General features: G+C 46.4%; 1 protein-coding gene across 8 annotated transcripts in view; it reads left to right on the plus strand.

Moving 5' to 3' along the window:
* Positions 1 to 21994, plus strand: part of MECOM (MDS1 and EVI1 complex locus) — a 336599-nt gene that overhangs the window by 276374 nt on the left and 38231 nt on the right. For 6 of the 8 annotated variants that reach the window (XM_065844473.2, XM_065844475.2, XM_065844474.2 and 3 more), the window contains exon 3: positions 14249 to 14383. In XM_065844473.2, the coding sequence (XP_065700545.1) occupies positions 14249 to 14383 (135 nt within the window). Of the gene's footprint in view, positions 1 to 11944; positions 12515 to 13179; positions 13579 to 14248; positions 14384 to 21994 lie in introns of those variants that run through there. The other 2 variants (XM_065844478.2, XM_065844480.2) reach the window with 2 other exon arrangements.

Genomic DNA, 21994 nt, shown 5'->3' on the forward strand with positions numbered 1-21994 from the left:
TTCAACATAAAGAAGTTTTCCTGTTTGCCTTGAATTCATTCATCACATGAATTTCAGCTGATGGTTTTTAACCACTTCTGTTCCACATCCTGTTACCGCAGGCCACAGCGGTGCTGCGTAAGGGCTGTCAGCAGAAATGCAGCTTCCAGCAGCAGACACATGGGTAGAGACCGGGTTTGCCCCATCTACCTGGAGCTTTAGGCAGAACTGAATTGCTAAATCCTTATTTAGTCTATTTGGGGCATCCCTAGTGCGTCCAGACACAATTTATTCGGATGCAAACTGGTGTGAGCTCAGTGGGAACCACAGCCTCGCTAACGCTCCCTAATCTGCTATCATTTGCATATATGCAACCCAGAGAAGTTAACAGGATTTCCCTGGCATGCTTGCCAGCAGTAGCAATGGTTTCCTCCAATATGTCAAGCCAGGTCGCTGTTAATCAGTCACCATCAGGTTTTTCGTGCCAGCTCCTCTGCTGCTTCTGCAGCTGCGTGCAGGAGCAGCTCCAGCGGGAAAGGTCTTTGGGTGCCAGCACAGGTTGCAAAAGCTCCAGAGGTAGAAGAGAATAAATGTTAATAGTTGTAGGAAATTTTGTCTATTTCATATCCTCATAAGCCAGCACAGAGGGAAGTTTGAAGGCACAGCTGGGTGCGTTGGCTGCAAAACCTCCTTGGAAAGCTGGGGGGTGGCTCTGAATCCAATGTGGGCAGTGGGGTCATGGCATCAGTGAAGGAGGTTTATGAACTTGATCTTCACATATTAATGACCCTGGGTATCTTGTGGCATCTCTTTGCACACAGAATTCCTCAGCAAGCAAGCATGTGCCCACCGAAATATGTGTGCGGGGGCCAAAGGGCGAGGTTGTGGTGGCACCCTGAGCAAGTGATCTGAAAGCACAGAGAAACTTGGAAGGAAAAGTACAGAGAACTGCTTGATAAATAAGATGGTGTGAAGCTGAATCACTGCATAGAGATGAATCAAAATTATAAAATCAATAGGTATCGATCTGTATATATCACACAAATAACTGCCTGAAGAGGTGCCCAGATATAACATGCTGATTATACGGCAGTCAGTGGAAATAATTTGATATCTGAAGAGCTATTACATTTTAGTTGTCCAGTGCTGTGGCCGAGGCTGATATTATCTTAGTTGAAGTCTCTTTTAATTTTTTTTTCCTGCTTTAAGTTCTTGGTAACAAGTATATTTAATCAACAAACCAAAACCAGAGAACAGATTTTTGGCTTACAGAATGCTCTTGAGCCATCCCAAGCTGGATCCAAACACTACAAATTATTCTAAAAATATACACCTTTTATTTTAACTTCCCTTTGCTTTTACTACTGGCCTCGCTCACACAAGCCAAGGTCACTGAACTTCAGATGTGTCCAATGGCCACTTGGCTACTGACAGGAGTTGCAATGAACCACCTGGACCATCACCTGTGGTCACAGAACCTGTTGTGTGGCTGGTTCAAAATCAGGACAACAAAGTCTTTATTGTATCCCATTCATATAGATCCCATTTATATCTTATTCCTTTTCTACCACTTAAAGCAGTGGAGAGCTGCACTGTGTGAAAAAGAGCAAGGACTTATTAGAATTTTGGGATTACTGGCCAGTCTTTGCATCCCGCATTGACCTTCCTCCCTCTTTCCTATCTGCAGACGTATTAAGAGGGGATGTGCTCAATTCTGTGTAGATGGGAGCTCTCATTATTGCTTTATTCGAGATTATCATGATGTTCTTTGTCCCCACATTTTGCCCACTAAACCCAGGGTAAATACAAACCTGGTAGATCTGTAAAAAGCTTCAGACCAGTTTACTGGTCACACAGGCGCAGTCTGAAACTTCTGCAGAATTACTTCCCATCTTTATTCACAGATTGATAATGTTCATCTTCCTTTGCTGGATAAGATTAGCTGAGTAGATTTCTGGGCATATAAATGATATTTTGGAATGAAACTCTCACATTTTATAATTCATTCAAGCGAATTCAGTTTCTTCTTTCTGTAGAAGTATTTCCTGATCTGAAACAACCTAGATCTGAGCCTACCATTTTCTGAGACAAAATTAATGAATTAACTTTGAGAGTTAAATAAGAATTAATTAATTCTGAAGTGCTAATGAGCACTTACATCTTTTATAACATTGTTAAATATACCACAAGCGCTAGGGAAAATTGTGGTCATTCATATTGTAACGTATATTTGTTCTTTATCACTTAAGCTGACAGATTTTCTTTGTAAAATACATGACTGTCTTGAGCTTCTGTTCCCAATGTCTGGCAGCAGAGCTTCTGTCTTCAAGTTTGTTTTTTTTTTTCTGGTGGTGTCACAAATATTACATTAAAACATCAGGATGCACAGATATTTGGTGCATTCTTTGGTTTGGTGTAAACCTTGCCTAGGGCTGCTACCCGGATGTGCTCCATCACACCAAGAGCCAGCATCTCATCCCAGCCCCCCCGGTCCTGCAGCTCAACAGGGGCTGGATCTGGGACTCACTTTTGTCCAGAGATGCAGTGGTTTCTTGAGGCTGCTACAGTCCTGGGACAACCCAGGACTGGGCTGAACATCCCATCTGATCCTGAGACTACACAATAATTTCAGGTGGAAATTGCACACTGTCTGAGTTTGGTTGATACTTTTGTCCACCAGTTCAACTCCAAGGTAGCCAGCTGTTTCATGTCAGCGCTGTCTTCAGCATTTTGAGCTGCTGGTGCTTCCCTGGTGAATGTGTGACCAGCTTCATAGGCACTGATCTCATTATAATTCCTTGAAAAGCCAACAGAGATGCCCACTCTCCTCAGTCACTACATCCCACAATAGCTCCCTTAACCTCAGTGAATCTCTTGCTTTGTCCAGCATGAGGATGTGGCCTGAAGGAAGCACCTGGTGCATCAAGGAAGAGTTTTATAGAGGTAAAGAAATGACTTGAAGTGCAATATTTTACCATATCCATTCTCAGCAATACAGATCATACAGTCTCTGAAATTCTTCCTGGTGGAAAGACACTGTTCTTAACACATCACCTCATTTTGTTTCTACAGACCCCCAAAATTGTAACCTATCTTGAGCATACACTCACTCCCTGCTGCTTTTTGCAGTCACTTGGTGAGATTTAGCAGCGGCCGGTGCTGTACGTGGGACGCTCTCTGCCTGGCGGGGATCGTGATCCATCTTATGTTCCGTGCTCACATGATTGCTAAGTGACTCCTAGCAACAAGACTTGACATCACGAACTCCATTCTACGTTTCTCTGCCAAAAGTCGAAGGCAGAATTTTATATATCCTTCCCAAAACTGCTTCTGTAGGAGGAGCTTTCATTCATGGTACCAATCAGCATGATGTGCTTATGTTTAAAGATCTATTCCAAAGCGTCAACTGTTCATTTCCAAAGCTGAAATATTTTCCCAGCTAAAAAAGGGGGATAAAGTACAATTTCTGCTACAGATGAGCCATCTTAAAACATGCAGAGCTGTTTTAACTGGCAGAAACCAAGCAGACTTCCCCTATTTATCCACGAGAAGCTGTGAACACCAGCGGGCAGACAAGAGTTTCTCTTCGTTGCAGTCAAATGAAAGAAGTAAAAAGCAGCTTCTCCTGGAATGAAAGTTATGGGGAAATATTGCATGAGGTTCCTTCCCAGCCTGACATCGATTTTCTCCATGAACAAATCTCCATGTTCCATCTGTCAAAACAAAATGATCATCTTCCCATCCAGCACACTTTTTATCCCATCCATACCCACAGAAAACTTTCCAGGGCAGAGACTCGTGTTTATTGTTTTTCTACCCACAAAGGGTCCTAGTTTCAACTGGGGCCTCTGGGTACCACCGTAATACTATTAATACTAATACTCGTAATTCTGCTAGTGGCAAATTTAGCCCAACATCAGAGGCTTAAATAAGTTATATGGAAAAATGGTTATAAACCAGTCTCCATCCTCCTTCAAATTCGGCAGGTCATTTTGCATCTGCAAAACTCAGTTTATGGATTGATATGCATCTTATATATTGCATCCTGGGAATGTTTTCTCTATGAATCTCGCACAAGATCTGCAGCATGACTTGTGGATAAAAAAGCCACAGGAAAAAAGAAATGCCTGAAGCTGTACCGCTTACTTCCCTCCTCTTTGACATGCACACATGCCCAACTGCTTTTTCGCTTTTTTCCCCTTTGTTTTATCAGTATGGTGCTAAATTACCAAGTTTGAAATTTCTTCAGCAAATAAGGGATGCATGCCAGAACATAAGTACCCCGAGGGATCTGAGTCTTAGGGGAAAAAGGCCTTAATTTCCAAGTTTATAGGTAGCAGCACTTTCCTGAAATTGGAAAATGTTCGACTCATTTATGAAAGAAATCTGCCACAAGGATATGCTGATGTTCACATCTATTTCATTAATAACCCATTGTGCTCAACACACATTTATTTTGTTACAGGACAGGTTTATTTTGACACCTGTATCAAATATGTTCTGCCCCCTCCCTCCCCTGCTAGAGATTTTCCCAGTGAGCAAAATCGCCTTGTGTGAATTCTCTTTAGTACAAACCAGGTAGCTCTTGGAGTGGGATTTTTCAGAATTAATCGAGCACCTTTACCCGTGTGTGACTAATTTATGTGGAGAAGCACTTCACACAGCAGGCTGCTGTACAGCACAGGGCTAGTTAAGCATTTACTGGTCAGGTGTTTGCTCAGGACCCCTGTTTCCCCATCCAGGATGGGCACACACACGCAGCCCTCCCTACCGATGGCGGGGAACCCAAATCACTTGTGTGGCACCTGTGGTCCACATACCTTACAACTTAATTCTGGGGGGACTGCCGGAGTGCAGGATAAGGATCAACCTTGTGTGTTCCTCCACTGCCTGAATAAATTAGCATTCCTGTATTTCAGTCCTTGGACTCACCCACCAAGCATGACTCGCACTGTTGATGGGGATTTTAACCTATTTATAGTTCCCTAACAAGCCCGTAACAAAGAATTCTCTCTCTCCTACCCATATGTAAATAATATCTAATGCTACTGTCAGGGTTTGGCACAGCAGCGATGTTTCCAAGACAGTGTGGATTCTTAGGCTGCCTTTAGCAGGGTATTTCTCCGCTTGTAAGCAAGCGCCTTGCAATAGAAGGAGGATTAATCGTCGCTATTAGAGCCCTTGCTTTCCTCTGCAACCTTCTCTTCCCAGGGATGATGAGTTAATTCAGCTGGAACAATGTTAGTTCATCAAGTTTTGTGGTTTATCTGAAAATCGAATCGCAGTAATTTTATATGCCAGCTGACTTAATGCCTGTTTAGTTCAGGTTTTAGACAACTCTGGTCGATGATCACAATGGGTTTAACACCAAATGTAGGTGGGACGAGACTGTAACACAGATGATTTCAGGCAGGTTTTTCTTCCGTGCTATGGGAGCTGGTTCTGTTGGCTGCGCGCACACGTGTTTCTGCGTGTAGGATGTGTATCCTGCCTCTTCTGAACCTCCCCGAGAACCATCCACACATGTACATTTAAAACAGCAAATGTAACCTGAAAATTTTAAAATGAGTGTTTGACTTTTTATTGGGTGATAAATTGCTTCTTACTCTTATAAAGTCCGCAGGTGTTTATGTCCACTCTTGTATGCCTAGTTAAAACCTTGGCTACAATAGGAATGCTTTGAAAATAGCCAGTCACTCCTAAAATTTATTATTAAAATAGAATTACCTGTTATGCATCACATTAATCCATGTAGTGTAAAGTTCTGTTGTTTAACCCTTCCAGTCCCTTTCAGCCTGGCATTTTCCTTTCTTTGGTATTCAATTTTCCATCCTTTTGCTTTGCAAATTCTGTTGTCAGAATCTGGATAGTGCCAAGACTGGAACAATACCTTAGAGCTTGCTGCCACGCAACCTTCCTGTGTGGCTCTTCCCAATGCCACAACAGGCTCTGGGGCTGGAAAAGGTCTTCCAAACCGAGCCCTTGAACTATTTGGTGAATGAAAAGGCTTGGAAATTAAAAATTTGGAAGAAGAGTTAATGAATCCCGGTCAAATTCTTATGCACGTACATACAAAGTAAGTCTGCAAAATCCTGTTACTGTGCTTTTTACCCCCTGGGTATGGTGCCTTCTCAGGGAGCATTTTTTTTAAAGTTCTTACATTTTTAGAACAGCTTCTGTAAAAAAAAAGCTGTGTTTCCAGGCAGAGCAGCAGTGGCTACAGCAGGTGGGAGCCTTTGGCCACCCCACGTGCAATCTCCATCTGTGGGGTCCCACTGCTCCATCTCTGGATGAGCAAACTGTGGGAAGTAGGAGCAGGCACAAACCCGCGTAAATGTATTCAGTTATATTTCAGCAAGGATGAATGAGAGTGTGCTAAATAAAGCCAAATCAGACTTCTTTTGATCATGTTGGTAGATTTTGGAGGGTCTTGCTCAAGATCTTTTACTCTTTGGGTGACTAGGAGAGAAAATAACCCTTCCAGGTTGCCCAGTACATGGAGAAGAGATGCAGAGTAAGGGCATTGCTGATGAAGCCTCCCAGATTCTGCAGAATTTTGGCTTGCTTTCAAAACACAAGAAAGGTGAAGCACAGGAAAACACACAGCTTCTGGGTGGACAGGAGGCCAGTGCCCACATCAGTCAGCTGCTGCCTTAAATTGCCCAGTCTCTAGTAGGTGTTAAAACAAGCTAGCTAGCGTGGGCTTCTCCTCTGACTTTTATCTTAGCCTGTATTTGTGCCAAACTCACCCAGAGGGGATTGTCTTGCCTGCGGGTGCAGTAACCCTGAGTGAGAGAAGGGCCCAGGCTGGATTTGAAGGCTTCCAGCCCATTCTGTAATGGAAGCAATGAACACTGCAAGGGAAAACAACAACAGTCCTCAACATCAAGCACACACCTTGGCAGGGAAACACAGGGGAAGACTTGGAGAAACAAGGAGATTTGTCCTGGTGGAACCCCCTTCTGCTGCCGGTGCAAGGAGCAGAGGGTGGACAAGCAGGTCCACATCCCCCAGAACAACATTTTGGGATCCTCTGCAAGGACCATGGTTTGTTTGCACTAAGACATTGTAACATCTCTTCCTGCCACAAGGAAGGACAGGTTCTTACTGGGTCTCCAAGCCTTCTTCCTCAAGGCAGGAGCAAATTCACCCAGGCAGCTGGATACCAGTCACTGACCCATTTTTACATTTTCCTGATTGATGAAGAAGGTAAATCTGCTGGAATTTCCCTTCTTCTGCTAATGCATTAAGGCCCAAGATCCAAAGACATTCAAGCTTGAACCCTGGCAGCGCAGCTCAGTGCCTGCCAGAAAACTCCTTCCCACCTGGCAGCCCCTGCTCAGGAGATTTCCCCCCATCAATCAGCTGTGATGGCACCCACACCTGCAGGGACCCCCACACCTGCAGGGACACCCTCACCAGTGGATGTGATGAAGCCACCAGCACAAGTCGGTGCCCAGACCCGGGGATGCCCACCCTGGTTCTTGCACACTCGTGGGTTTGCACTTGTGATAGTGGGGCAGGACAGGAGGGCAGCGAGTATGTTGGGACCCTGCTCACACCAGGACCGTGGGAGACTAGAAAATGGGGTTGGGTTGTCAAGATCAGGCTGGGGTAAGAAGGAATTTGCTGTTTGACTGGATTTTAATAGGAGAGAAAAAGTGGGGCTTTTCTGCTTAATACTTGGGTTGTTGTTTGGGTCCTGCCAGTAGCAACATTGCGGTTGCTCCAGTCTGTAAGAGGGGGTGCAAACGGGAACCAGCACCCATGGGAGCGCGGGCATGACTTCAGCCACATCTGGACCCCACCACCATGGTGGCACCATGTGCATGTGCCTGCTGTGCATCTGCTCCACGTGGGCACTGTGCATTCACTGTATGTATTTATTTATCTCAGCTGTAAAGCACAATGTGGGGGGGTTCACACAGCAATAGGAGCTGAGTGGACATAACCACGCGCTGCCTCTGTGCACGGCTGGGGGCTGCCTGTGCTCTGCAGTTCCCCAAGTACATGCCCATCCTGACAGGAGTTGCGAAGGTCCTATAATTTTTTAATCGCCAACACATGCACTACCCTATGTGTTGTTTTGTTTTTTTTTTTTTTTTTGCAAGAATATATTTGTCTTCTTATTTTTCCTGAAGGTATTTGGTATTTTTGGTGGGGGGCATGTGTCTTTTCTGCATGCTGATTTCAGACTAGTAAATGCGCCTTGCTGCCTGGCTATGGGGAGATGACAGCCTGGCTGGCTGCCCCCACCACAGCTGGAGGCTTTGGGCTTCACACCCTGCAATTGCCAAAAGAGGAACCCCGTCCGCTGGCAGGGGGAGCCCTGGGGGCCCGCAGAGCCCCACGCTGCCCTGGGGAAGGGGGTGTAGGACACAGCAGAACGCTGATCCCCCTGCGTCCCGCAGCCAGACCAGGGGGAGGAAACCCACCCTCCAGCAGTGCCGGCAAAGCCAGGCTGACCTGAGCAAATGAAAATAATCAAAAGTAATTAGAAGCGTGCTGGACTGCTCCTCGGAGATCTGTGCGAGAGAATAAACATGCTGGAGCCCTCCGAGCCACTGCAAAGGCCCATGTCTGAGCTGTTAGGTGCCCTGACCTTGTCCACATAAAGACGTGATTTATGAAGTGCAGGGCACAGCAGCAGGGCTTCTGTCTTCTCCAGAAGAACCAAATTACTGAGGTGGAGATTAACATGCTTTCAGTTGGGCCCATTTCCAGACCAAGGGAAATTTTTTATTTACATTTTTTTACCTTTAATTTCCTCCTCCTCTCCCTTGCTTGAAAACTGCCTTTTGGCCAGGAGGGACCAGCCCAGCAGTGTGTGAGGGCAAGAGGGGCAGCCGGGATGGGGCACTGGGCATGGAGGCCATGACAGCACCGCGGTGCCCACCAGCACCGCTCCTTCATGTGAGGGCTGGGAGAGGTCCTGCTCTTCCCCTTGAAATAAGCAGCAACACTTCTGGTTTTGCTTGATTTTTTTTTTTTTTTAAGTTAATATCCACAACATGGTGTGCAAGGAATTAATGTACAGAAACTGTGTCGCTTTACCTGCTTGTTGTTGTTTTCCTGGGTCTGCGCCAGGGTATTTGGATATGTTAGAGGGCTGTTGTTTTCTGTATGTTTGTCTTGCTTTGCTTTTCCTTTCTTCCTCCCCGCTTGATATAGTCGCTCAGTATTTTAAACACTCACCACAGTGTTAGTCAGGATGCTCAATGTTGTGTTTAGTCACCTTGAGAAATATAACATTAAACCCCACTTAAAAATGTGGTTATGAAGTGGCTTGCTCTATAAACATAAGGATAATATTAAGCCTAATATGGACATTTATGTTATTTAAAAAAATCGCCAGCTACTTGTCTGATTTTTCACCATTGTCCTCTGCAGCGTTTGTCCACAGGAAGCCCATTAAAAGTGGACAGTGCAGTTATTTCATCTGGCTTTGGCTGAGCTGCTTTGCTTTGCTTTAATGATGTGCTGGAATGCACGGTGCCCATAGGGTCTCCATTATGAGAACTTTTACTTCTGGGACGACCATGAAGTTAAAGGCTTAAAAGAGGCATCAGTTTACAGCCTGGTGGGAATTACTAGCAGACTCGAGTACTAACTCCTTACTGCCTCCACTAATATAGCGACTTATTTTAAATAAACAATTGCAAAAGGGACCCTGTGGAAATATTTAGGCCTCTTGAAGCGCCTACCAAACTGTCCAAAGGGAGACAGAAAAGCCTACAGATGTATTTAAAAGATTCTTGCTTGAAAGGGGAAAAATAATATGTATGTGTATGTATGTCCCCTTACACGACCGGTGGAGGGGTTCGGTTCGCCTCCCAAAGCCCCCACGTTGCCCAGCGCCTCTCACTGCGCTTCGGCTCGGGGGCATGTGCCTTCCTCCTCCTCCTCTTCTTCCTCCTCGGGGAGCGCTGCCTCCGCCCGGGCTGGGGCAAAACATGAGCGCTGCATGAAGGGGAATTACCAAAAATGGGGTTTTCCCCCAAAAAAAACCCGGGTAGCGGCGGGTGTGAAGCTGCCCACCACCCGCTTGCGTCGGTTCCAGCCCCGGTCCCGCTCCCGGTTCCTCCCCAGTCCCGTCCCAGCCCCGGTCCCGCTCCCGGTTCCTCCCCAGTCCCGTTCCAGTCCCGGTCCCTCTCCCTTCCCCGCCCGTGTCCCGGCGGCCAGCGCCACCTAGCGGCTGCCGACGGCCCCTTGGCGGCGCAGCGCCGGTGCCGGCCGGCCCCGCTTTGCCGGTACCGGGAGGCCCTTTTGTTTATCCACCGGCGTTTCCTCCTTTTGTGGAAAAGCCGAGGGAGGGGGTAGAGGAGGCTTGGGGGGGAGGGGGGACGCTCCGGCTCCTATCGGGGCCTGTGATCAGGCCTATGGGCTCGAGCAATCAGTTTCCCAGATTACTTGTATTTAATACACAATGCATCATAAAACAAATCCCTCATCCTGACAGGAAGAAAATAGAACAGCTCATAGCTCGAGCCTGTCCAATTTATGGCTAAATTAAAAAAAAAAAAAAAAAAAGAAAAAAAAAAGAAAAAAAAGAGAGAGAGAAAAAAAAAAGAAGGAAAAAAAAAGCTCCAACAATGGGCGAGCGGAGGGAGGGCAGGAAATCAATGGTCCGGCAAACCGGGCGGGCGGCGCGGTTCTCAGGCCCGGCTGCTATGGGAATCTCCCACCAGGTTTTTTGAGGTTATTGACAATGGATTTTTAAGAATTATTTTTATTTTTTCCTGTCCTATCTACTGCTCCTGAGTGCGGGGTATTTTTCCCCCTTCTCTTTCCCCTCCCCGCCTCGAACAATAGCTATTATCTGAAATAACAGTTCAATGTCACAGATAACAGGCCGCTGAGACGAATTAATCATCATCTCTTGTCACCCGGCTTCTCGCCCTCCCCCTGCCCCGGCCCCCCGGGAAAGAAAAATCGACTTTTAGTCTGAGAAATATATTTGCACTTAAAAAAAAAAAAAAAAAAAGTGGGTGGCACTTCTGGATCGCGCAATAAAATACATAGTTCAACCCTCTTTTTTTTTTTTTCCTGCCCTCTTCCCCAAAATACACATATAGACATGTATCTTGCCGTAGTTAGCCCGGGCGGTGCCAAATTTTGCGGGCCGGTTTGCGGCTTTGCGTCGCGGTGGGATTTCGGGGCCGTTTAGCGAAGCCGGGAGAGCTCCGGAGCCGGCGGGGGCTGCGGGTGGGAGCGGGTCCGGCCGCTACCCCCTCCGGCAGGCAGAGCGCAGCCTCCCCCCGGCTCCATTCATGGGATTCGTTACCAAATAAATAAAGAAGAAAAAAGAAAGTTTAGGAAGCGCCGGCAAACAGGGCGGTGGTTCCGCCGCACCAAACGGGGTCGTCGGGAAAATTGGCCAGGCAAGAAAAAAAAATGCTTTTTATTAAAAATTGTTATTAATAACCACAGTGACGGCGATGACGAGGATAACTCGAGTAACGAGCCGGGCGCGCTGGCTCCTGGAGCGCCGGGAAAAGCCGTCGGGGCGAGTGCAGCGCGGCTCCCGCTCGCCCGGGTCCCGCTGCGGGGATGGCCGGCGTATAAATAGAGGCAAGCGGCGAGGGCCCGCGGCCCCGCGCACCGTCGCGCAGCCCCCCGCCGGGGGATGCGGCCGGGAGGGGGGGGCTGCCCCTGCGGGCTGCCGGTCAGCCCCCGCGGCGGGGCCGCTTCTCCGCGACCTGGCGGTGACCCCCGGCCGCGGGGCCGCTGTCGCTTTAAGCGCGCCGGGAGCGCCGCCGCCGCCGCCCGGGACGGGAGGGGGAGTTGGGAGCGGAGGGGGGGACGGGTGGCTGCCGGCGCGGCCGGGGCTGCCCCGCTTTAAAGAGACAGTGCCCGAAAGTAGAGCGGCGGGGCTGGCAGGACCCGACGGGGTGGGCGGGGAGGGGGGGGCGGGCAGGGCCGGGCGCTGCCCGGGGGTGCGGCGGGGAAGAAGCGCCGCGGGCAGGCTGCGGGGGTGGGGAGGGGGAGAGCCGCCCGCCCACGCACGCACACTTTTCTCCCATCCCCGGCGGAGAAGTGAAAGAAGTTTGTTTTGTTGAGCGGCGTGCGCTGGGGTTTTTTGTTGTTGTTTTTATTTTTTTTTCTTTTATCTTAAAGACGGTTGTGTGGGGTTTGGGTTGTTTTTTTCTTCTTTTTTTTTTTTTTTCCTTTCCTTTTCCTCCCTCCTTCTCCCGATAACTTTCTTCGCACACACACACTAAACCAGCCGATAAGACCAGGAGGGGCCGAAAGGGGAAGGTGATGGCGAGCCGGCAGAAATCCGCCGAGCCACGCCGCCGCTGAGCCCTCCAGGGCCGGCAGCCTTCTCCGGTCTCCCTGCCCGGTGCCCCGGGCCCCCGCCGCCCCCCGACAAATGGTGGAGCGCACCGCGCCCCCGCACCGCCCGCCGCAGCCCCGGACCCCGACGGTCGCGGCCTCCGCCCGCGTTTGACGCCAAGATGTTGCTTCCAGCCGCCTGAAGGATATTTTTCCCTCTCTCCCTCTCTTTGCCCCCGCAGGCTCCTGGCGACACAAGGTAAGAGCGCCGAGCGCGACGGCTGCGCTGCCCACGGCCCCGCGGGACGGGGCCGTCCTGCCCCGTCGGTGCCCGTCGCGCCGCCGGCCCCCGGGCAGATCCTCCTCCGCCGTCCCGGGGGGCAGGGGGGTGAGGCTCCCCCCTCCCTATCGGTGCAGAGCGGGGATTGCATTGAAAGGGAAAATTAAACGTCCTTCTTTCAAAAAAGAACTAGAGGTGCGGCCGGCGGGGCAACGTGAGCGCCCGCGGGTGATAAAACACGACTTGCGCGGCCGCGGGGCGCTCACGGCTCCGTTGGGATTCGGGATGCCAGGGGGTCGGGGATATGTTTTTTTTTCCCCCTTTCTTTTTTTTTTGGTGGGGGGCGAAGGCTGCTCAGGAAGAGGGGAGAAACCCGGCTGTCCCGGGGCAACGCTCGGCAGCCGCGGGTGGGCAGACAGGGACCCACTCGCACCCCCGTTCCCCACGGACGGGCCTGATTCTGGCAGCGGGGGCGGGGGGCGCGGCGGGGCTGGGGGCGGTGACCCTCCGTACCTGGGTTGCCCCCGGGGCCGTCCGACCCGCGAGGTCTGTTTAATTAATGAAGGTGAGCGGGCTGAGGCCGCATTGTGAGCCCTTGATAGGAAACTTCCGTGGGTTTTCATTAACTCAGTGACACACAATGCCGGGGTTCCCGGCTATTCAGCTCGGAGGCCAAAAGTGCTCCGGGGCTGGACGGGAATACAAACGTTTCCCTTTGGGGAAACAACCTCCCTCTCCCTTTTCATTCGGGGCGTGTGTTTTGAGTTGTTTCTTTTTCTTTTTTTTTTTTTTCCATAATAAAATCGGATATTTTGTTGCCGGTGCCAAGCCGGAGAAGTTGTAAATGTAGCAGTGGGCTCACTTGGATGCTGAGGGAAGTTGAGGATAGGCCGGTGTCAGAGCTCACAAATAAATAACGATACTCAGTTGTTTGTAACGATTAGTAATTTGTCATAATATTAGAACAGAACATCCTCTTTAGCTTGTCCACTAGTAATCTCATTGTATTTGTTTATTATCTGCATAATTGGAACCATTTATTGGTATGTATTGAATGCTGCCATGTTTTGCATAAGTGTTAACATTGTTTTTTCATTTATTTTCTTTAGTCTGGCATAGGGAGTTCTATTATTTGCTTCAATTCAGGGGAGTGATTTAAGTGTTGCACAGAAGGGCTGCTTGGGAAACATAATATTAAAACAAGACAAATAACTGCATACCAAGTAAAGTTTGGTTCAGAGCAACAAATATGAAGAGACTAAATGGGTGCTGCAAACAACGTAAATCCTGAAACAAAACACAAACTTAAATGAAGCTAACACCACCTATGTTAATAGATTTTGTTATATTCCCTGACAGCATGGTATTTAATTTAAATAATAATTTTAAATGTGAGGAGTCACTGATGAATTAAAATCAAAAATCAGATCCCTCTGAAATTAACATAGTGTTTCTTAGCAATAGTTAGGCGATGCCTCAATTACATTTAAACGTTTGTCAAAACCTTTTTCAGCACATTTATTGTTCTGTTATTAATGTGTATGTTTTCTGGCCGTTCTTTTAAAAATATCACCAGAGGAGTGTGTTTCTGAGGAAACTTTTCTATGTTACTATTATTATCCATTTGTATATCTGGAAATGCGTGGTTTATCCTTTGAGTAGTATGCACAGACAGCAACAGAAAGATTTACTCTTTTCTATTTTTCCTTTTAGATCTTGGATGAGTTTTGCAATGTGAAGTTCTGCATAGACGCCAGTCAACCAGATGTCGGAAACTGGCTCAAATATATCAAGTTTGCTGGATGCTACAATCAGCACAACCTTGTTGCATGTCAGATAAGTGATCAGGTATGTGGGCTTCACTTTCTGGACCTATTTTTTTAAGGGAACTTTAAGGTGTCAATGAAAATAACAAACAAAAAATCCCCACAACAGCAATTCACAGCAGATTTTGGCCTGTTTGTTGTTATGGCAAAAGATAAGGCAGAGATGTGAAATGCAGAATAATTTCAATTATGGGTGGCAGATAATATGATTTTTATATTTTTCCACATTGTTGTTCAATTAATTTTTATTATTATTTAATTTTTTTAATCTTATAACTGCTAAAAATTGGGACTGCTGTCCTAGGAATATAAAGCTTGTATTTGCTGATTTTTGGACTAGCAGCATTTTCTGGCTCCTGTTCCAGTCCACTTGGATTGCTGCATTAAACCGATGGATTGATCAGAAGCTGTAATGTGAAATTAATAGCAAGAATAGGGGAGAAGACACAAAACTGATAATGCTGCCAATGTAGTTGTATGTATGGGACTTTGGATTTGAATGCACGCATGCATGTTTGTTATTATGCCTTCTCATACACTTTGCTAGAACTCAGAATACTGTTATGCTGAATCAGGATCTTCAGTAGTTTTCTTTTTCTTTTCATTTATTGCAATTAAATCCACTCTTTGTTGGGCAGAAATGTTATTTATCTTTGTGTGTTGGAAAAATGGCTGGAATAGGCAGAGGAAGGACGTGGTGAAGCATTTTGTTTTCAATTATGCTGATGAGTTATTAGGTGTTTGTTAAGGTTTGCTTTAGTCTGTGGGTCATACCTGCCGTTATGAAATATTTTAATGGGTGAAGTTAGGTTAAGAAACTGTACTTCTCTCCAGTAAAAATATCTAAAATAGCAAAGCAACAACTGATTGTGAATTCTTGTTTCCAATTTAAACTTTACTACCTGCAACATAGGATTCGATTCATTTAATCAGTGTTTCATTTTTCGCCACTTAATTAGCTGTATCAGGTGAATGTTAAAGATTATCTTTAGCTGATTTAATTGCCTTGACAGTATTGAAAGAAGAATCACAACCAGGCACAAAGCTTCAATTAGAAATCATTCTTTCTAATCAAATTCCTTATGTGTAGGAAATGAATGTGAGACAGCCTGCTATTTCCAGCACAGCAGTATGTGTTTCTCTTATGTGAGATAGTTGATTAAACACAGTTTAAATAACTTTTTCAGATTACTTCTTTTTTTTTTAATTTTCAACTTTTACAATTCAGCACACGTAACACAGGATGAACCAGCCAACTGAGACATGATTTCTTTTTTATGTAGCAGCTGGTTTAACTGAAGAAACTATAAATATTATTAGTAAATACGAAATACGTTTTCTGAGTTGAAATATGCTTTACAGCAAAAACCAATACATTCAATGCAGAGCATTTACGGATGCGGTGGTATGAAAAGGAAACTACACAGATCAATTGAAACAGCAGATTCAAATATTTTATGTTTAATAAGAGCTGACACAGATAGGAAAGATTAGAAGTAGAATCACATGCGTTGGTCACAACAACTTACTGTCTTTGCATTGGTGATCTGTAACTCAAAGTACACGGGAGGCTGAAACAGCAGCATCTACCTCTGCGGCACAGACACGGACCCACGTTTTGACGTTTTTGGAAGGAAAGTTATGGCGCTTGTAACTTTCTCTGTTTTTACTGTTTACATTTCTGAGATTTGGTAATGGTGGCTGTACCGCTGCCAATAATTTCTTTCATCCACTGGAGACTTGTTATTTATTTTGCACAGTATCGTGCTGTTCATAATTCCATATTTTTATAGCTTATTGTTGCTGAGATTTGCAAATTAAGAATTGGTTGTCTTTCAAGTAGCGTGTTGTGAACTGGGTGCTGTCAGCAAGAGATTGTTGTTCGTTCGGCCCTATAGAAATGCTGCACATTTACCCACAAAAATTGTGCGCGTACTCCAGCGTTTTATGACCAGAGCTTAAAAAGTTAATGCTAAAAATGTGCTCTTGAATCTTAAAGCAAAAAAAAAGCCTTTCTAACAGCTCCTCCTTCTGCTTTCTTCTGGCACAAGCTCACCAGAGGTAATATAAAATATAATAGGGAGGCAAACTGGGAAATGGACATTACATGGCCAAACGTGTGCGTGTACAAGGAGTGACAAATGCAAGTCAGGACTGAGCGTGCGTATGTGTGTGTATGGACTGCGTGGGGCTGCCTGGGGGTCAGGCTGCTGCTGTAGCTTATAGGGGGAAAAATAAAGAAAAAATAAAGAAAAAAATAAAGGAAAAAATTAAATAAAATAAAAGAAAAAGGGTGAAAGCACTAGGATGTGTATCGGTGGTCGCAGCTAGAGCTGGAGGGCAGGGATGATGCTGGAGCCACAGCCGGTGTGGGGTGTGGGGACACCCCGGTTCCCCCGGGAATAAGAAGTGCCTCGGCAGCCCGGGGTACACAGGGAGCATCCCCATTTTGGGAGATGCTGCTCGCTCCTGAGGCACAGACACTCAATCAGCAGTAATTGTTCACCTCTAATTGCTTCAACTCATCTGTAAAATTCACAAGCAAACATTGGGCTGTACCTGAGAAGGTAAAAGATCCTGCCGGCGCTCCCTGCCTTGTGCTGCCCGCACGTTTCTGCTGCTAAATTCGAGTTGACTGACAGATAGGTACGATTCCCAGACTGCTTGAGGCAGAATTCACATGAATCTCGGGGTGATATGTAATCTAGTTGCTCTGCTAAGCTCTACCTTCTGTATTTAACAAAAAGAGTGAAAGAAAAACATTTTGCGTTGTTTTCTCTGTTGGACTTTTTGCAGAGACGTACCACCCCACCCCCTGACTCACGGTTGGGGTTAAGTTTCATCACTTAGGATCAACTTTACAAAAGGCCTGGGCTCGCTCTTATGACTGTATAAATGAGCTTTCTAAGACGAACAGCTCAATAATGGTGGGATGCAGTCAAAACATGCACACTGGGTACAACTCACGTTTCATTTGGTTGGAGGTGGAGTAGGGTTTAAAAGCTGCATTTTATTTGATTTTCTTTTTTAATTTCAAGCGAAGTTGATCTAGGATTTCTCTTTGCTGTCTTCTTCTTATCTCCTGTCATACCCAATCTAACCTGAACGTATGTAATTCAAGATGTATATGAATAATAAAATTCCACAAACAGGGCACTCTTATTTTTCCCTTTCCCTAAAGACCCTGCAGCGTGTGCAGAACTGCAGAGTCTTGTCACTGTTGTTGGCCTGGAATGTGTCAGGATTCAATACCAGTTTCTGCTAACTTGAACAACTGTCCTGTGTTATCATTAAACATCTATTAGTTCAACTTTTTAATATTTTCAAATGATTAGCTCCCTTAGGTTTTCTGTCGACGCTGGCATTCCAGCAAAAGCGTTTTTTAAAAAAAATACATATGTTAATGAAAATGCGGTTGCAAATATAGTAGGGACTATAGCCATAGCATGTCAGGGGTTGTCACACATTCCAGGCACATTTTCAGGCTGGGATCACGGTCACCTTCAAGCTATACAAAAATACTGTCTTTTTTCTTAATATTTTTTTTCTTTTAAGAAACGTAGTTGGTAGCGGTTGAAGTTAAAACTCCGGAGTATTGTTTTTATCTCGCTTCTTGCTCGCAGAGCTCTACCAGTGATCCAGCCACATAATGCTGTGAAACTGCCCTGAGCTTCCAGGTCTCTTCCCCCTCCAAAAAGCAGCTCCTGAAGATTCTCTTTGATTTATCCATGGAAAACTCCAAGTGGCTCAAGATCAGTTTACTGAGGTTTTGCTGAAATAGGTTTTTTTGGGTTTCTTTTTTGTCTGTGTTTTGTTTCCTTATCCTCAAGTATATTCCAGCGCAACGAGAGAAAAACCAGTAGTATTACACTCTTAACAACATGCCCGATGTCAGCGATATAAACTTACACGAGTGAACTTACCGCTGTAGGTTTCACCAGATCTGATCACATCTTACACGTTTTACAAACCCTTTTAATCTGCAGACACAGCTTCGTGTTTCAGGTTTTACTGCCGCTGCCCCCACCTCCGCGGCAGGCGGGGAACGGCACAGGCTCCTCCAGCAGCCCCGGACACACAACCACCTGCAAAAGTTGTGGGTTTAAGGAATAGTTTGGAGGCTTTGTTGTTGGAGAATGAAATTAAGGTTTTGGTTGTTGTGGGTCAGGAGGGCACTGGCATGCTGAGCTCATACGGGGCCCTATTCTGCTGTGATTCTTCCTGTGACTTATTAGTTTATTAAGCAAATAAAGCTTAATCTGGCTCCCACTGAATATCTGTCTCCAGTGCAGCGGGGTCGTGTTAACGTGAGGTTGGTGGAACGAGGAGCTCGTCGGTGGTGATTTTCCACTTATTGCAGTTAGAACTGAGGCTGGGGGTGAAACTCCTGCCTGGTCTTTATGTCTGTCTGTGTTATCTGGAGCTTAATGCTCTGGTGCTGTTACTGCTCTCAGTGTTGGCCTGTCCTGACGTGACCTAAAAGAAATCATTCAGAACCAAAACTGGCAACGAGTTGTTGCCATTTCTACAAAGTGATAAGTTTTTATTGGCGATTTGTGTTTAATAAAAGAGGTAAAGCATGTCGTCTCTAAGCTAAAAATGCCCTTTTTTGTGATGAGAGTTGTCAAACCATACTCTTATGCTCACCAGAAAGAGTATTGAGGATTATTCATGTCCACAGAGCCAGGACGAGGCTGCAACTCACTTGGCACATCATGTGGTTAGTGAGTGAAGGTGGGATATGGGATGTTAGAAGACAATCGCATGGTGAGGTCATCTCAGGAGGACTGGTGGGCACACAGAAGTTGTGGTCTGGCATTGGTGTCAGCAACCCCCGAGCAGGAGGTCTTGCAGGGCTGGAGCAGCTTGGCTGGATGTGGCAGCCCATCACCTGGACCCAGGGCTTCCACAGAGGCTAAAATTTGCCTACTATGGAAGACGACATGAGTATCGCTGGGGAGGTGGTCTGCAGCCCCCAAGACACTGAAAAGGGTGTCCTGTGGAGGGACATCCCCCAGCTCCCTCCTCACGTCAGGGGAGCAGGAGGCACCTCTTGCCTCAGAAGGTGGAAAAATGAGGTTCCATTTCAGGAGAACGTCCTTGCTCCAACCCCCTCCTACTTGATCTGCTTTGGCAGTTTTGGGGCATTTTGGAAATGAGGAAGGAAGGCGTTCGCAGTCCTGGTGCTAAGCACGGTGATGCTCCTTCACCATCTTAGTAGGGTGAAGGGGAAGGTCCCTCCTCTCACCAGGCTCCCACCCGTGCCCCTGCAGCCACTTGCATGCAGACATTTGCCGAGTTTTGCCTGTGGAGTTTTGCTAAAGTTTTCTTTGGGTCTGATACAGCGCTCAGGAAGGACTCCTCTACATTAGCCCTTGAAAAAACTCCAGTTCATTTCAATTTATCATTTGCCTGAGTATGGCAAGAAGAACTTGGCTCAGGTTTCATCACATAGTTTTCCAGCTGCAGAAGTTGTTCATCACAGGAGCTAAAATTGAAGCTTTGCTGTTTGGACCTTTTTCTTTTCATTTTTTTTCTCCCTCAAATGTTTAATTATGGCTTGTTGTGAGGTTATGTGTTCGCTCGTCCTTCCCATTTTTCTGGTGGGCATAAATCCTGATTTCGATCAAGCTCCTTGAACACAACACCTATTATTAGTTTTAGGCATTTAATTTGTTTTGCTTTTCAGGCCGGTTCCACTCTTGCTCCAAAGCAGCACAGAGGTCAATGCCAGTTGGCAGCATGTTCCTCCTCTCTGGGTGCTTGTTTTCCTGCCCAGGTTTGAGACATGCTCCCCTCCGGTACCCCAGTCCCCAAAAGTTGCTGGGAAATGGGACCAGTGCCGTGTTTGGGGTACTTGTACTCATGGCATTGTATTTAAGACCCGTCAGTCACTGGATGTCAGTGCAGGAGCAGCAGCACTGTGGGTGCTGGTGGGCTTCGCCAGGCTTTTGAGAGAGTGTGCTCTACCTTTAGGATCCTCTGCTCCTACCCACCATCCCATCCGGAGGGATTCCTTTGCTTGGTCCTCTCACTTGCACCAGTGTGGTGCAGGACATGGTCACTTGGTGCCTTGCCCCACAGCAGTAGCTCTAAGTTCAATACATCACATTGGGGGTTAAAGTACAAACAGCACTGGCTCTGAGCAGCATCTCTCACCTGCCCTAAAATCTGAATTTCTCAGGCAGCACTGGGGCATGTGCAGTGTTTTCCAAAGCTCTTCTATACACAGGAATAAAGGGTTTAGCTGGGTGCAATGGAATACAACTCCTCTTCAGGACTGAGCAGAACAGATGCATGTGTAGCAGCTGGTGTCTTGGCTGAAGTGTTGCTTTTCCCTCCCCAAACCAGCATCCTTTGGTTAAACCTTACTGGGGACCGGGGCACAGGCTGGGCAGGAGCTGGGGGGTCAGACACGGGGGTGCAGGCCTGGCGGGGCAGCCGGGATCCCGGGGCACTTCAAAGCTCGCAGGAGGCAGCGGCCAAGCGCGCGGCCCCGGCCCGAGCTCGCGGGGAGTGCGTTTTCGCTATTATTTCAATTATTACAACTTCCTGAATAGGTTGAAGGTCATTCATAATTCACGCTTCTGTCATCTTTACACATGCCAAATGCAGTCTATTAAGCATAAATAAAATTTCAAGTGCCTGACCAGGAAAAGTAAACTGGGATTCATAACAATGAGGTCTTATTCATCCATTTAAAAGTAAATTGCGTGTGTTCCTTTTTTTTTTCCCCTCCCCTTTTCCTTTACAGCTTTGCAGTTTGGGAGCTTTTACTTCTGCTCGGTAGCATAAATATATATGACCTGTGGTGTAGGCAGGCACAGAGGACTGATGAGTTAGGCCTCCCCCAACTTCTCCCCACCTCAGACCCTCTGAACTTTGAAAGTGTTTCCAGATCTGGATCCGATTTTGCTCTTCCTATATAAACTGCAGTCACACACCGCTGATCCCAGGGCATGTGAAATGAGCATCTGGACCTTGCTTGTATTTCCCCCCCACACTCTGGTTGTTCCTCTACTGTGCAGCAGCTCTTCCTATACTTCTTGAGGCAAACTGGTGCTAAAAAAACTACTAGTTGACTAATTTATGTGGATTTCTCTTATCCATAAATGCTTCTCCAAAGCAGCAATGGTTGGGCACGTGCCATTTTCAAAATTAGAGATTCCAGTTCTTTTGATTAAATGCAGGCTTAAATCAATGAGAATCAAGTTCTAAGGTCAAATATATTTGCTTATAAAGTTTAAATTGTTGTTATCTCCGTGCAAAAATAAATGACTTCTAATAGCCGATCCATAGCAGAACTCCAGAAAAGTTGCTTGTGCATTGTGAGTGCAAGTTAACCCAAGAAAGTCAGGTAACAAAATGGGCTTGGTAGGCTAAAGAGGTGAAAGTCAGAAAATTAAAACCTTTCATTAATTACAGTGAAGTCAGGGCTGCGTTCAAGAAATCTTCAAACTTTGCAATAGAAGAGTCCATTTATTTTATATTACTGTCTCCTAATACTGAAAATACTGCCTATGGTAGAGGTTATTTTGGTGTGGCAAAGCAAGGGCAGCCAGGAGGGAACCTGGTGGGTCATTTCTGAGTTTTCCCATCGGGGGCTGGCTGGACCCCCATGCCGCCTGCTTTC

This window comes from Patagioenas fasciata, chromosome 9 (assembly GCF_037038585.1).
Source record: "Patagioenas fasciata isolate bPatFas1 chromosome 9, bPatFas1.hap1, whole genome shotgun sequence".
Lineage (NCBI taxonomy): Eukaryota > Metazoa > Chordata > Aves > Columbiformes > Columbidae > Patagioenas > Patagioenas fasciata.